Source organism: Neomonachus schauinslandi, chromosome 15 (assembly GCF_002201575.2).
Source record: "Neomonachus schauinslandi chromosome 15, ASM220157v2, whole genome shotgun sequence".
Classification (NCBI taxonomy): Eukaryota; Metazoa; Chordata; class Mammalia; order Carnivora; family Phocidae; genus Neomonachus; species Neomonachus schauinslandi.
Window position 1 is genome coordinate 42,187,958 of NC_058417.1, and position 16,045 is coordinate 42,204,002.

The 16,045-nt window shown below is 54.6% G+C and overlaps 1 protein-coding gene across 1 annotated transcript; it reads right to left on the reverse strand.

The window, feature by feature from the left end:
* Nucleotides 1-2,719: 2,719 nt before the first annotated feature.
* Nucleotides 2,720-12,805, reverse strand: KIF18B (kinesin family member 18B). Its single transcript, XM_021681733.2, is given in 16 exon segments — nt 2,720-3,023; nt 3,249-3,352; nt 3,849-3,938; nt 4,883-5,133; nt 5,135-5,415; nt 5,653-5,852; nt 8,444-8,571; nt 8,916-9,105; nt 9,561-9,661; nt 9,802-9,876; nt 10,450-10,626; nt 10,784-10,981; nt 11,063-11,173; nt 11,346-11,450; nt 11,749-11,906; nt 12,487-12,805. Coding segments are annotated over 16 exon segments (2,586 nt in total). The 3' UTR covers nt 2,720-2,925.
* Nucleotides 12,806-16,045: the final 3,240 nt, after the last annotated feature.

Genomic DNA, 16,045 nt, shown 5'->3' on the forward strand with positions numbered 1-16,045 from the left:
GGGAGAGCCCAGTCCCCTTGCCCTTGACAGGTCCCAACACCGAAGGAGGTTTGGGCTTACCCTCAGGTGACAGGGACAGCCACTGTCCCGACTCCCCGCATGAAGGGACAGTGTCTTGTTCTCTGTGTCTGCAGCTCCTGGCACTGAGTCTGGTTCTCTGAACTGGGCAGGACTTTGGACTCTAGGGTGGGGTCCAGACACAAGCTTCGGGCCGGAAGTGGGCAAGGAGGTGAGCGCAAAGGGCCTGGGAAGAGAGTACTTCTGAACTCCCAGACGTGGAGTGAGGGGCCCTGCGCAGACCCCCCAAGGTAGGAGAGGCCGGGTGAAGCAGGAAGAGGGGCCTTAGATCGGGCTGGGCCTGCAGTGGGTGGGGGATGACTCTCTTTATGTAAGAACAATCCAATCTCAGCCTCGTCGCTGCCCACGGAGGTCAGCGGGGAGCTGGCTGTCAGCTCGCGGCCCCCTCAGCCCCTGCCAACTCATTGAGAAGCTGGGGCCAGCCAGGCTGCCTCCCGGCCTGCAGGACACCATGCTGCGAGCACTCGCAGCCCGACCTCCTGTGATTGAGGGCAGGAGCCACACGTCCTTAACTCCATTGGCAGAGTCTTTGTACATTTAATGGGTCACCCGAGAGCACATTTTGCACCACGGAGCCACAGATGTTTGCTGAGCCAATGGCCGGTTGCAGAACAGCCTTGTCAAGAGTGACCCCTGCCACTGGCAAGCTGCCCCCCAGCCTAGGCAAGTTCTGCCTCGTGCACCAGACCCCGTTGCGAGAGGCTTGCCCTTTTGGCCCTCGTTACCAGCCGCCTTGCCCTGTGCCTGCTGCCTTGGTGCTTGCAGGGGTGATGGTGACCATCAAATGAGATAATGTATGTGAGCGCCCCAGGAAATGGGCAAGTTATTCAATTTGAATCCGACCAGCGCTCGCCGAGGCCTCCGAAGGTCAAGGCACCACGCCAGGCCGCTGGGGGCTACAGATGGGAGGCCGTAGCGGCTTCTGTGGGAATCACGGTGCACCGGGGAAAAAAACCTCATCAAGACTAATTGGAGAGGCGGGAACCCCAGGCACGCGGAAAGAAAAGATGCCTGTTCGCTTCCAAAGGGAAGCAGCTCGGTGTCACGTGAAGAACCAGACCCTGGTCTGAATCCTGGCGCCGCCACTTGCTGTCTAACCCCGGGTGCGTTCCGTGAACCTTCTCGAGTCCCTCTCCTCGTTATACCTTGTAAGGTCGCCAAGTTTTGCGCGCTGCCTGCAGCAGGGAGGGACCCAAGGCTCCTCTTGTGTGTTCTCTCTCCTCCAAAAAGGAGGCAAAACTGGATGGGGCAGGGCTCACCAGGTAGAAGGGGAGGCGGCTCCCCCAGCACAGCGAGGACTCATTTGAAATTAGCAGCGTTATTTACACACAGCTCACAATGTGCTAAATACCTTTAACATGTTTGTTTTCTGAAGCAAGTTAAACACAGACTCCTATCATCCTGTTGACACTACTAATTCATTCAGCCAGCCGCATCTTCCTAGAGAGACAGAGATAAACTTGGGTTGAACCCTCACAATCCAAACGGGTGCAGAGGAAAGCCACGAACTGAACCAGGGCGGGGAGTGGGGCTTCCGGAGCTGCGGGGAAGAAGACTGCGCGAGGTTCCAGTGGTCAGGGCTTAGCCTAGGGCCTCACCTGAGACCCAGGGCCCCTCGACACTGTCTCTGACAGCAAACCTACGCCCAAGGCCGCAGAAGGATGGAGCAGGCTTGTCAGTGTGATGGCTTCTTCACCCGCTCAGGAACAGAGGCCCTTAGAGGAAGATGGGGCCGCAGAGTAAAGAGCAGGGCTCACCCCTTAGGCCCCAGCCTACGGCCCTGGGAGGAGGCAGTGGGGGACGTTTTCTATACTCAGAAGTTTCTTGAAGTCTGGAAGAGTGGGGAGGTGTTGCTATCCCGCGTAGGTACACAGAAAGACACATACACTGAGGTTGGAGATGGTTTATTAATCATTATAATAAAAAAATATATCTATATCTACATGTACATATATATGTATATATGCAGAAATAAAGGATCAGAGGATAGAAACCCGAGTATTAACAGCGCTGACATCCAGGTGGGAGCATTAAAGCTGAATGTCCCTTTCTTCTTTATACTTCTTTTTACACAGAGTATGCATCCTGCTCACAATAGGGCAAAAACAATAAAGCTGTCTTCATTTGGAAATCAAGACACTACTATCATCTGCATCATCACCAGGATGGTGGCCTGGGGCTGGGGCCCCTGCTCCAGGCTGCAGGGATGAGGCTGAAGGTGCCTCCCTCTCTCATCAACCAGGGAGAGTCGAGCTGGGAGCCCCTGCCACGTCCCCATCCCTTCCGCACTGCACAGAGGCCATGAGTGCACAGAGCCCTCTGTCAGATGGGAGGTGGGGAGCAAAGACCCCCAAAGCCACCTGCTTGCATGGAGAGCATTGTGAACTGGGGGAAGGGGGGTATGATGGCTGCACCTTTATTTTTTTCTTTTTTCTTTTCTTTATTTTTTAAAAGATTTTATTTATTTATTGGACAGAGAGAGAGAGAGAGAGCACAAGCAGGGGGAGTGGCAGGCAGAGGGAGAGGGAGAAGCAGGCTCTCCGCTGAGCAGGGAGCCCCACGGGGGGCTTGATCCCAGGACCCCAGGATCATGACCTGAGCTGAAGGCAGCCGCTTAATGACTGAGCCACCCAGGCGCCCCGATGGCTGCACCTTTAAAATGTTACCACTCGAGATGAATACATACATGCTGAGAAGCTGAGTATAACAAGAGATTGATAAAGAGGGCAGGTAGCAGGAGGAATGGCTGGCGACGAATGTTAATAAAGGAAGAGGGTGTTGGCATTAACTGCTCCGAGCCAGGGCTCCTGGTGCAGGCAGTTCTGGGGACCATGAGGGGCCGCTGGGTCAGGACACCTTGGCGACACAGCTCCCAGATGACAGGGCTCCCCCAATCCCCATCAGTTCCTGCTGGTTGCCAGGGCAGCAGGGACTGGAAGGGGGCTCTGCAGGCCAGTTGGCTGGGGCAGGCAGGGAGGAAGACAGTGAGGCTCTGTCCCGCTGCTCCCCTCCCCCACCCCTCCCCCACCTCTCTCATCAGGATCCCTGCGATGCTGGGAAATACCCCAGGCCCTCCTTTCACCTGGGTCTTGGCCCACCCTCTCCCCTCCTACTTCCTGTCTTCATCTGCCACCAGGGCCCCGACCATCCCGGTCCCCAGTGCCAGTCACCTGGGATCAAGAGGGGCCCAGCTGGTCTCTTCAAGGTACTGCTGGGGAGGCGCGCGATGCGGCTGCGACCTCGGGCCACTCCCAGTGAGCGGGAGACTGAGGAACTGAGGGAGGGAAGGAAGGATGGAAGGTAGGAAGGTCACAGTCATGCCTGGGGATACAGGTAGGGGTAGGGGGTACAGCTCAAAACTAAGCTGAAACTAAGCCGTGAGAGCAGGGTGAGGCTAAGCACCAAGGCCAGATCTGAGGGCAGGAGAAGCAGTGGGGAGGGAGCTTAGTGGGCTGTGGGAGGGAAGTAGAGGTGAAGGGTGGGTGGTCTGTCCCCCAGTTTAACCAGTGAACACCGAATGTCCCCCTCAAGGAGAGGGAGCCTGTAGCCTTTCACTGAAGAAGGGAGATACCGTTCCCTCTGGTATAATCCTGTACTAGCAAGGGCCAAAGGAACCTCCTTCAGTCCGGGAACCCGATGCTGGCCCCGCTCATGAGACCCCTGCTACCTGCCCCGAGGGGTCCAGAGACACAGCCGAGGCCTGTAGCTAGCTCAGTGCCCACTACGCTGGTGAAAGCTCTGTCTCTCCCGGTCTACCGCCCCAGCCTCACCTGGCAGCTCGCCTCTTCTTGCGGGCTGAGGTCCCAGGGAAGGAAGATGTTGGTTTGGGCCCTTTCACGGTGAACAGGGACTCAGGTCCACTGCGAGAGGGAGGAAGGTGAAAGGAGGCAGATCAGGAGGGAACCAGAAAAGGGCACCTCCTCCCTCCAGCCCCCAGCTTGGCGGGTGGGGAGGTTGGACAGGATGACCTCTGAGGTTTCTTCCTACTTAGAGGTGGATTCCTCTCCCTGCCTCACTCGGCCTGGGCTGACAGCTGAGTGACAAGCTTGTTCTGGGAGAACATCCAGATGTCAGTTTCTGGAACGTTCAGGGAACTGGAGTTCAAACGATTTGACCCTTCCACCTGCCCGGCTGTGAGCTTGTTACTGAGAAGTGGTTTAGGCCGTAGGAGGGGCCGGGGATGTGGTGGGCAGCCTGCTGCCCTCAGCCTCACAAGTACAGGTCAGTCTGCTGATTGTTCTTGGCCTTGGACTGTCCTGAGCTGGTCACTGTTCCCCTACCCTGGCAGGTGGGTGGAAGGCGAAGGTGAGAGCTTCATCTTCTCACCGAAAAATGCTGAACAAAGTTTTCCGAGGCTCCCCTTCCCAGTTCCAGATGCTGGACTGGAGGGTAAAATCTGGGGTGGAAATGGCAGAAATATGCATTTCTCAGTGGGACGTGAAACTAAGACTGGGCCAGAGGGTGTGAGTGATGCAGAGGAATAGAGAAGACTAGGCCCCCTCCTTATTCCTGCTCCTGCTGACCCTCCCTGAGGTGGGGGGGGAGGTCCTGTTAGCCACTCGTGGGCATGTCACAAACCGCCCAGAGCTGGCGGCTTTGGAGACGGACAGACAAGGCAGGGCCCTGTTATGAGGGTAATGCTCCCGGGCCTGGGGACTGACACCAGTCAGGCCGAAGGGAGGGAGACAGCAAACATGGCTCCGAGAGTCAGGCCGGCTTCCACTCCTCTTGGCAGCACCTCTGTCCCTCGCTGACCCCAGGGAGCCCCTGCCTGGAGGGCTGGGAGGGAGGCTGGGAGACCCACCTGGGGATGAAGGGCTGATCCAGCCTGTTCAGCTCCTGGGGGGCATTCTCCCAGCCAGCACATTCGTGGAAACCCAGCTTCAAGGGGGCCTCCTCCGAGAGATCAAAAGTGGTGTTGAGGTCCCGAGCAGGCAGGGCCAGAGGGGTGGAGCAGTTCTGCACAGCAGAGGGGCCCAGGGGCACCCGGCTTCTGATGACTGTGGCCGGGCAGACGCGAGGGGAGTGGCAGGACGAGGAAGAGGCCTTTCCCCTTTTGGGGGGGGCTGGGCCCGAGTGAAGGCTGAGCCTCAGGCAGGGACCCCCTCCGCAGGCAGGGCAGGAAGGACTGGCGCTGGCGCTTGGTCCCCGGCTTCGGGGCTGGGGGGCTGTCAGGCTCCGAGGGGCTTGGTCTCCTCCTCCTCTTCTTCTCTGCGGGCCGCCGGGATACCCGGGCTGGGGTGTGGTCGGGCCCTGGTAGGACCCCCAGGGTGTGCATGAGGCCACTCAGTCGCCTTGCCATGGTCCGCGTCACGGGGCCAGAATAGCCTGGAGAATCTGGGGCACAGAGAAGGCGGGTGCTGAGGGGAGATCAGGGACTGGCCAGAAGGAAGGCGAATCTGGAGAATTTGGGGAGAGAGACACGGGAGACATGCAGGAGCCCCTAACTCCATAGGTGGGCCACGAGTCCTGTGTACCACAGCACGACCCAGCATCGGAGGCCCCAGCCGCCCCTGGGTGCCAGCTGGGCCTTCGAGAGGGCACTGCTAGAGACAGAGCAGGGGCGAGACTCACCTGACTCGGGACACGGCTCCAGAGGTGCCTCCATGGCCGGGCCAGGTGCGCCTGAGGCCTTTGCTCCCGGTTCAGCTTTTCCCTCCTGCACCAGCTGCTGCAGGGTCTCAAACTCTGCGCTCATGTCGGGGGTCAGCAGCTTGGCCGCTTGAAGCAGGGACTGCTGTCGCCGTGCCAGGCACAGCACCTTCAGGGCCAACCTGGAGGAGAGGGAAGGGCCCGGCCCTCCTCAGACCCAGCCCCACTGCTCCAGGTGCGGTGAGGAGCACGCAAGGGCGGGCCCCCCAGCTCCCTCCTGCCATGCCTCACTCCGCCCTCCCAACTGTGGTTCCTGCTCTGCCAGGCCCCTGCTGAAGCCCAAGGCCGGCAGAGACGGCCACAAGTAAGGTGGGGGGGGGGGGCTTCGTCCCTAAATATGCCCCCCAACAAAGAGAGGGACCTGGGAAGTACAGAAAGGGCACTAAATGGCCTCGGACCAGAAGGTCTGCGTCTCCTCTCAGCCCTGCCAATCACTGGCACTGTGATCTTGAGTAAGTTCGTTGACCCAAGGGGCAATGAAAGGTAGGAGCAGGGAAGAGCTAGGCTCAAGTCAGCCTGCCGGCTCAAATCCAGGCTCCGACACTTCCCGCTGTGTGATCTTGGAAGCACTCCTTAACCTCAGTCTCCACATCCTTAAAATGGGGAAAACCAATGGGAAACCAAACGTCTTAGGGTTGTGGGAAGATGAAATGAATTATTTGATATATACGGTGTTTAAAGAGTACCTGACACATAAGAGGCACTGTAAGATTAATTATTTTCTGTAAAATGAAAACATCGACCTTGCGAGGGCAAGAGGAGATGGAATGAGATAGGCCGTGTCGGTCCTGGTTCTGAGAGGCCCCTCAAAATCGCACGCAGTCTGCACTCCCTACTTAGCGGTTGGGATCCCGAAAGAGCCCGTGTGAATCAATGCACACTTCACATGCACCGAGGGGCTATTTAAAGGGAATTATGAGGGTAATGCGATTATTGATGGTATAAATTTAGATTCTAATAAAGCAAATTTCCTTCCTGTGAGGCACACCTATGATAAAAAAATGAACACAATTATCTTGGTGGGGATTATTCATGGCCAATAATTTATCCTCAGGTAGCGCTACCTGCCTGGACATCCCTGAGCCCCCTCCTCTGCCTTCAGTGTGTGCTCAGGGAATCCAAACTTATTTTATAAAGCAGCCTCCAGGCCTCTCTGAAAGAAGGCAGGATATAAATTAAAAAGGACATAGCAGAAACTCATTCGATGTCTGCCTGAGCTGCACATTATAAGAAGATCAGACCACTGAGAGAAGTAGGTGTCTAGGGAGAAAGGCACTGGCCTGGATGTCGGGTGACCCAGGCCTCGCCCTGTCCCTCTGGCCATGTGGCCCTGGGCGAACACCTCAGGACCCAATCTGGCGAATGGGGAGCGGGTCTATACCAGGGGTTTCCAAATTAGGTTTCAAGAAACCCATCAGAGGACATTGAAAATGGAGTTGCTCTGCTTTATCTGTTCTACATATTAAACTTCAGCAGAAGATTCCATTTGAAGAAAGGACTTTGTAGCTAAAAAAATTCTGAAAAATCCACTGAACTGGAAAATCTAAGATCCACTCAGTGCCCCAGTGGTCTAAAGATTCTGAAGTCTAAAGCCAAAGAGAAATGATTTTCCATTATCTGATTGTTAGGGTGTCTCCAAGTATGGAGATGATCTAGCATGTTCTGCAGCCTCTGATACATGGGGTCTTCTGTCACATTTTATTAGTATCTATTATTAGCTCTAAGAAGTAGGGAGAATGAAGACTATAATCCCCAAATCATGGCTAAGACTGAAGCACCTTGTCAGGGACCACAAAACCAGAGGCAAAGCGGGAACGAGAACCCTGGTGTCCTCTGTCCTCACAATGGGGGGGACACCAGGGCACAGAGACCCTGACTCATCGGTGGGAGCCCTGGGGCCAAGGGGACATCCCGCCAGTGCATCCCTGCCACTCCAGGGCCCCGGGGAGTCAGCAGCAGGAGACAGATAATGAGCTGCTGATTATTCAGGCTGCAACATTTTTGCTGAGTCGGGAACAGACACACTCCCCAACAAGAAATAAAATTAAACAGGCCCTTCTGTCCGGAAGCTTTAAATATACTGCCTAGTGTGAAGCGTGCTGGGGAGGCAAGAGTGGGCCCGGCAGCAGCAAAGCTAAGTGGCAGGGGATTTATGTTCTAGGGGCCAAGGGAAAACATACTAGCAGCACCTCTCTATTAAGCACAGAAAGAAGGATCCAGAATCCATTTCTCTTTGGCTTTGGGTGGTGGTCTGTATTTACTTCTGAGAAGAAATGGCCATAATCTGTTGGTGAAGACACATGATAAATACCTGGCTTGGGAGGGCGGTACCTTCCTCAGCCTGCCACCCAACTTCTCTTGGCTGCTTGGTTCCTCCCTGCAGAGGACAGGCAGCTCAGCCCCCAGACCGGGAGGCAAAGCGCTAGCCTGGGCAGCCCCGTGCTAACTCGGGGCTTGCGAGCCAGATTTGGGATGGAATTGGGTGTTTTGCTTGCCAGTTATGTGGAAGAATAGAAAGGACAGGAAGTAGACAGAGTAGGTGATAATCTCCAGTTCATTGAAAGCAGATAAGGGACGATGTTGAGGAAAAGAAGACGCAGCTCTTAACTAGGGCAGAACCAGAGCTTTTTCGATGTACTTAACACCAGCTCCTACCCCAGGAGGATGGAACCCATCACCTCCCACCTGGAACCCCAGAGAAGAAGACACCTACTGCTTAGAATGGTCCCTGTCCAAGTTCTGTGGTGAGAGGTAGCCCACATCTGGCTTGGGCTGCAGGCTCAGGCCAGGGGACCTTGGCAGTGAGTGTCTGAGGGTCTGCTCTGGTACCTGGATTGGAACCTAAGGAGGAAGGAAGTCACAGTTAGAGGGCCCAGGATGACCACCCTCCCCTACATAAGCAGATCTTAAAATCTTTTCCTCCTCCAAGAGTGGGAATGATGGCTCTTGGACTGACTGGGTCCTAGTTGAGAATCTCTTTCCCAGGCCCCACCCTCCTCCCCGCTTTCCTTCTGGTAACAGGTTTGCCCCTCACTGCAGACACAGAGTTCCCCTTCCTGCACAGGATCTGAAAGCCCCCTAATGACTAAGATGCAAGACATCCAGGTAGGGAACCCAGAACTGAAGGGAGTCTACGAGTTGGGGAGGGCCGTTGCCTCCAACATTCTACCACCTTCAAGTCCTACCTCCTCCTCCACCGGGCCTTTGTCCGTATCTTCTTGGGGCAGCTCCTGCTCTGGAGAGTTCCCTTCCACGACCCTCCCTACCTGGGTCTCTAGCCCCAGGCTCTCCTCTTGAAGGACGGCGGACCCTGGGTGCAGCTCTGGGGTGCAGGGCTGGCTGGAAAGGCGAGATGGTGAGGGGCAGCTGGGAAGCCTAGGGGGGGCAGGAGGGGGGTTGAGAGGTGGGAAAGCAGGGAGGGGCAGGGTCTCTGTGGCACGAGGTGGTATAGGGCCCAGCTTGGGTAACAAGGGGGCAGTAGCAGAGGGTGGGAGGAGTTGGTGATTTCCTGGTTTAGGAAACAGTGCTGCCTCCCCCTTAACTACACCTTCCTTTAAGTAGTATATGCTGCTTACGTGGGCTGGGGGTGCCACGTCCTCATCTGACATGGAGGATTTTTTTCTACTTTGATGTTACTGTCTAGAATGCACTGTGTCACATGAGAGCAACTAGCAGTGACAATCAGTGTCTTGTCACCTAGTGTCACCGAGAGTGACAATCAGTGTGCTGGACACGGGCCGGGAAGCCCGGACCCCGGGTGGCAGCACAGAGCTGGAGAAGGGGGGCTTTCCCTGCTGAGCTGAAGGGGCAAGAATGGCTGAAGGGCTCACAGTTGCTGGGAAGGGCCCGATTTGGGGGATTTCAGGAGGTCCTGCGGTGGGGCCCCGGCTCTCGCCTCATATACTTGGAGCTTCTCCCTCAGGGTGGCCACCTGCAATCAAAGCAACGCAGCCCCTCAGAGCCCCAGGTGGGTGCAGAGCCCTGGCCGCGCCCCACGGCTCGTCTCCGGCTCTCCTGTCCCTGAGCCGGGTGCCCTGCCTCCCGGTCAAGCTCTCCAGGCGGGCTCCTCACCTCAGCCTGCAGCTGCTGACAGATGGTGGCATACTGGCTGATGTGACAGTCCAGGCTGATCACGTTGCTCTTAAGCTGAGATGGCGGCACAGGGGAGAGTTTCGTGGGTTCATTCACAGCGGCTTTTGGCAACCACTTCCAATCGCCAGGCACCGTGTGGGGCACTTCCCTCACATTCCCTAGACTCACCCTCCCGAGGGGGAACAGACTGGGGAAGGGCAGTGAGTGGCTTGCCTGACACCACAGCAAGAGGCAGAAGGATGCTTTTGAACCCAAGACCCCTGACTCCCTGACCAATACACCCTCCCTAGACCAGGGCAACTCTCACCAGCCAGCGCTTGGCCACCCCCTTCTGTTGTCACCCTCTTGAGACGATTCTGCCCCAGGCAGCCCACTGCTATGGTATCTTACTCTTTTTGTCAAGTCTGGAGACTGTCCTGCCTCTCCCCGCCCGAGCTGGAGTCTTCCCAAGGATGGGGACTGCGTCGCTTCTATCATAAAGAATTTCCCTGATGACGGAGGCTAGGGAACTTCTTCCCTCTGCCTTGGGGGAATGCTTGCTCCAGGTATCGGAGGATGCTGTGTGGGTCCTGTCCCTTCCTTCTCCTGTCCCCCACACCAGGTTGGCCATTTCTGGCCGGCACACACCGCAAGCTTGATCTCCTTGGCGCGGTCGGCATACTTGAGGGTGTTGTAGGTGTCCTCGTAGGTCAGACTGGAGGGGCTGACGGTAGCGATCATGACCGTGTGGCAGTTGCCCCCAATGGAGTCCTTGAGCAGACGGGTCAGCTTGCTGTCCCGGTAGGGCACGTGAGTCTTGCGGCCCTGGGGCGACAGCAAGAGGGCATGGGGGGAGGTGGCTGGACCAGACAGATCCAGGCTGAGACCCGGCAGCCGTTAGCCCAGGGCTGGAGGGAAGGACCGCAGGCTTCGGGCACTCAGTTGCTGTCCTGGGCAGGTCCCTGGGTCTGTGCAGTTTTACCTTCGCGTCGGCCAGGGCATTGAGGACATTGATGAGGGCCAGCAGGGAACGGTTGATGTTGGCACCCTCCCGCAGCCGCTCCCCCTTTGCATGGGTGCTGGAGGCCCGCTCCGAACCGGCCAGGTCAATCAGGCTCATCTTGGCCACTCGAAGGGCCTGAGTCAGGCCTGGAACCCGGTCCTGCTGCTTCACGAAGATCTGGGGGGCAGACAGCAGGGGTGAGGGGGTGCCGGGCATCAGGAGCCCCAGCTTCAGGCTCCGACCTGCGACTGCTCTCACCTGGAAGATGGCGTGGGAGCGGGACGAAGTTGCGTTGGCGTCGGTCGGGTGCTGCGTGCGGTTGCGGTTCCCCCTGGTCAGCAGCTCCAGCAGCTGCTCAGCTGAGGTGGGCTGCAGAGGAGATGCCCAGGCAGGGCGCTGTGGTCTCCCCAGCCAGGGCTTTTCCCCCAACCAGAAGAGCTGCTCTTCAGAACCACCCCTGGGTCCAGGGCACCCCCAAACTGCCTGGTGAGAGAACCCTGGGAACCAACGCTGCTCCTGCCACCCGGGCCCAATCTCTCACCTGGTGGAAGGAGAGTCCTTGCACCACCACACCCTTGTCGGGGTCCTCCCGGATGGCAAGGGGCCCCTTGGGCTCCAGGAGGTCGTGGATCTGCTCATTGTACACCTGAGGAGAAAGGAGGCAAGAGGCTGGGCGAGGGCTGAGGTGCAGACAGGGAAGCATGGCAGGACGCCGTGCCAGGGGTGGCCCTCTGCAGGACAATGGTATGCGGTGAGAGCGGGACAGGCAGGCTTGGTCCCAACGCAGGCTCTCTCAGAGCCTCATCTGGGCCCCTGGGCTCTCAGCGGGCCCATCCGCCTACTTCCTCCCACCCTCTCTGCCCGCTCTCCTCTCCTCCCCGCATCTTCAGGGGTGCTGAGAATGAGGAGTGGGGCCGCCCACGCCTGGGAGGGACCAGCCCTACCTCCTGGTAGCTGATGAGCACCTCGAACCGCTTCTCCTCCTGGTGGGCCTCAAGCCGCCTGTAGAGTTCCATGGTCGTCAGGTACATGATGCCGGGGTCCCCCTCTCTTCCCAGCATGGTGTGTGTCTTCCCAGCCCCCGTGGCCCCATAGGCAAACACTGTGGAGGACAGAGTCGGGGGAGGGTGGCGGCAGGGCCGGATCCACCTTCCCTAGGGGTCCCCCGTGCCACCCAGCCCAGCCCCCCTTCTCCCCAAGCCCCTTCCTTTGCCCTCCTGTGTGCAGTTCCACGGCTCCTACCCACTCGCATCCCGCCGCGTTCACACTGCAGCTTTGCAGTGCCCCGTGCCTCTGGCCTGGCTCCCCGTGGACCTGTGGATTCCGGGGGAGCCTTCTCCAGGCTAGGCAGCTTCCTCTGACGAAGGCCTGCCGTTCTGTCCCTCATATCACTGACCTCAGTTTACAGTCACACATTTGTGGGGGTGATTTGTGATTAGTATCTTCTCCCCCTCTAGAATACAAGCATCAGGAGGACAGGAACCACATCTGTGTGATCCGCTTCTAGAGCCCAGGAGGGTGTGTCATACACGGGAGAACGAAAGGGCCAGCACCCTCATCAGCAAGTGCCCAGCTGAGGGGAAGGAGGGCACGGTGACCTGACGCATGAAGCCCTCAGAGGGAAGCAGGGAGGCAGGGCCGCTCCCAGCGGGGCTTTGCCTCCTCCCTGCCCCGGCTCTCACCTGAGCAGTTGTAGCCCTGGAGGAAGCTGTCCAGAACGCTGTGGGTGGTGTGCTGGAACACGTCCTGCTGGGTGGCCGCCTCACCAAAGACCCGGTCAAAGGCAAACGTCAGGTCTTTGCCCTTCTTCTTGGGGCCATCATGGGTGCTGCCCCACTTCAGGCCAAGGAAGCCCCTGTCGGGCTCCTCAGGATCAAACACCAGCACCCGCTCATCCACCACCTGAACCACAGGCCGCCGCTGACTCTCCAGCTCCCGCGGGGTGGGGGGCCGGACCCGCACCACCACCCGCACCTTGCTGTCCTCCACCAGCGTCACCATGGCGACACCTGGGGGACACACAACAGAGAGGAGGACCGATCTGACCCCAGCCCTGATGAGGTGCGCCCTCAGCCTACCTAGCGTTCAAGAACCTTCTCCCACTCCCTCCCCAACAGCCAATCTCCATGTGATACCTCAAGAGAATAAGAATATTATTAATAAATCTCTTTCTCACTCGAAATGCCACCTTTGTCATATCCAGATGACTTGAATTTTTCCAGAGGCGAATGGCTGGGCTATTATGTTCCACTGATCTGTCTACTCCTGTGCCACACTCTTTCTGTTCCAGTCCTTGACAGTATGCTTCTTATCCAGTGAGACAAGAACTGCCTCCCCTCCCAACCACTACCGTTAGTCTTTCTTTCTCATGATTTTTTCTTTTTGTAAGATTTTATTTATTTATTTGACAGAGAGAGACACAGCGAGAGAGGGAGCACAAGCAGGGGGAAAGGGAGAGGGAGAAGCAGGCTTCCCGCAGAGCAGGGAGCCCGATGCGGGGCTCAATCCCAGGACCCTGGGATCACGACCTGAGCCGAAGTCAGACGCTTAATGACTGAGCCACCCAGGTGCCCCTCTTTCTCATAATTTTCTTAACTATTTTCAGGCATTTATTGTTCTACTTGCCTTTAAGAAAATGTTATCAATTCTATCCCCAACCCAGAACACCACCCCCTCCCACCCTATTGGAATTACAAGCAGAATAGTATTGTTTACATATTTATTTTATATTAAAACTTTTCACGCAGGGCACCTAGGTGCCTCAGTCGGTTAGGCAGCCGACTCTTGATGTTGGCTCGGGTCATGATTTTAGGGTCATGGGATTGAGCCCCATGTCAGGCTCCACACTCAGTGGGAAGTCTGCTTGGGATTCTCTCTCCCTCTCCCTCTGCCCCTCCCCGCCAAAATAAATAAATCATTCTTTGGGGCGCCTGGGTGGCTCAATCGTTAAGTGTCTGCCTTCGGCTCAGGTCATGATCCCAGGATCTTGGGATCGAACCCCGCGTTGGGCTCCCTGCTCCACGGGAAGCCTGCTTCTCCCTCCCCCACTCCCCCTGCTTGTGTTCCCTCTCTCGCTGTGTCTCTCTCTGTCAAATAAATGAATAAAATCTTAAAGAAAAAAATAAAGAAAACTTCATGCTAGAACATGTCTATTCGCCTTTTATTTATTTAGATATCTTTTTTTTTTTAAAGATTTTATTTATTTATTTGAGAGAGAGAGAATGAGAGAGAGCACATGAGAGGGGGGAGGGTCAGAGGGAGAAGCAGACTCCCTGCCGAGCAGGAAGCCCGATGCGGGACTTGATCCAGGGACTCCAGGATCATGACCTGAGCCGAAGGCAGTTGCTTAACCAACTGAGCCACCTAGGCGCCCTAGATATTTCTTATGTCCCTAAGATTTTATAGGTTTTTTTTAAGATTTTATTTATTTATTTGACAGAGAGAGACAGAGAGAGAGGGAACACAAGCAGGGGGAGTGGGAGAGAGAGAAGCAGGCTTCCCGCCGAGCAGGGAGCCCGATGTGGGGCTCGATCCCAGGACCTGGAATCATGACCTGAGCCAAAGGCAGATGCTTAAGGACGGAGCCACCCAGGCGCCTCCTAAGATTTTATAGTTTTTCATCTCTTTAGATAGGTTCTGTAATTGTCTTTTTAATATAATTTCCAAGTAGTTTAATTGCTCTTATGAACGGAGCACCTTTCCCCATTTCCATACTGATTGCTAGTATGGAGAAACACAATTGATAATTATACATTTGCCTTCGACCCACCACCCTTAAACTTCCTGATTAATTCCAATTGTTTTTTTATTAAAGCTTATTGGGTTTTCTGAGTACACAATTATATATCAGGGGGAAAAAAAAAAAACCCTTCTTTTTTTACCTTTTCTTCTCCATGGTTATACCAACTGTTTTATTTCTTATGTATTGCACTCCCTAGAACTTCCAAAACAATGTTGAATAATGATAACGGGCATCCTGTCTTGCTCTTGATCTTAAAGGAACTGGCGTTAGTGCTTCACTAATTAGAAATTAATTTTGGACAAATAGTTAATTATCATCATAGGAATGTCCTCCACTCTTATTTAACTTAGACTTGTTATCAGGAATGTCTAGAATTTTATTTAATGAGCTTTCAGCATGTTTCAGCATGTTTATGTGGGTTTTTTTTTTTTTTCTCCTTTATTTTGTTGACGTGGTAAACTTTTTGATATTATTTTTGGCATCAAACCAACCATGCATTCTTGGGAAAAAATCCTACCCTGGCCATACTGAAGTTTTCCATTTTTAAAGGGCCAAATGTGTCAACCTTCTCTTTTATGGTTCTTATGTCATATTTAAGAAGACATTCCTTCCCCAAGGTAATTTTCTTATATTTCTGTCTGACACTTTTTCTTTCTTACATTTAGGTCTTTATCCAGATGGCATTCATTTTTTTATGAATGAGGTTTCTAAATATCTTTACTTTCCAAATGATAAGCAGTTATATCATTTATTTTATTTATTTTTTTAAAGATTTTATTTATTTGACAGAGAGATCGAGAGCACAAGTAGGCAGAGCAGCAGGCAGAGGGAGAGGGAGAAGCAGGCTCCCCACTGAGCAGGGAGCCTGATGCGGGGCTTGATCCCAGGACCCTGGGATCATGACCTGAGCTGAAGGCAGCCGCTTAACCGACTGAGCCACCCAGGCACCCCATCGATTTTATCTTTTATTAAAATGCATTCTTTCTCTACCCGTTTCAAATGGCACATTTAACAAAACTAAATTCTCATATGAACATGAATTTATTTCTGGGCGCTCCATTCTTCTCTACTGATATGTTCCTTTTGCAGGAACTTGCTGTAGTTCTATTACACATCACCTTGTTCTTTTTCTTGACTGTTCTTGGACATCTGGTCTTGCATATGATTTTGGAATCAGCTTACAGAATTCTGTGAAAAAAACCTGCTTAAGATTTTAATTAGGATTATTTTGAATTTATAAATTAATATGAGGACAACTGACATCTTTACAATATCAAGCCTTTCTATCTAGGAACATTGTATCTCTTTTCATTATTCACTTTATAATCCTTAGTAAAATTTCATAGCTTTCCTCACATGAGTTTTGTCTATTTCTTGATAGGTTTATTACTGGTTATTGTCTAGTCTTTATTATATTGTGAATAGGCCCTTTGTTAAAATTGCATTTTCAGGGGAGCCTGGCTGGCTCAGTCAGTGGAACGTGCGACCCTTAATCTCAG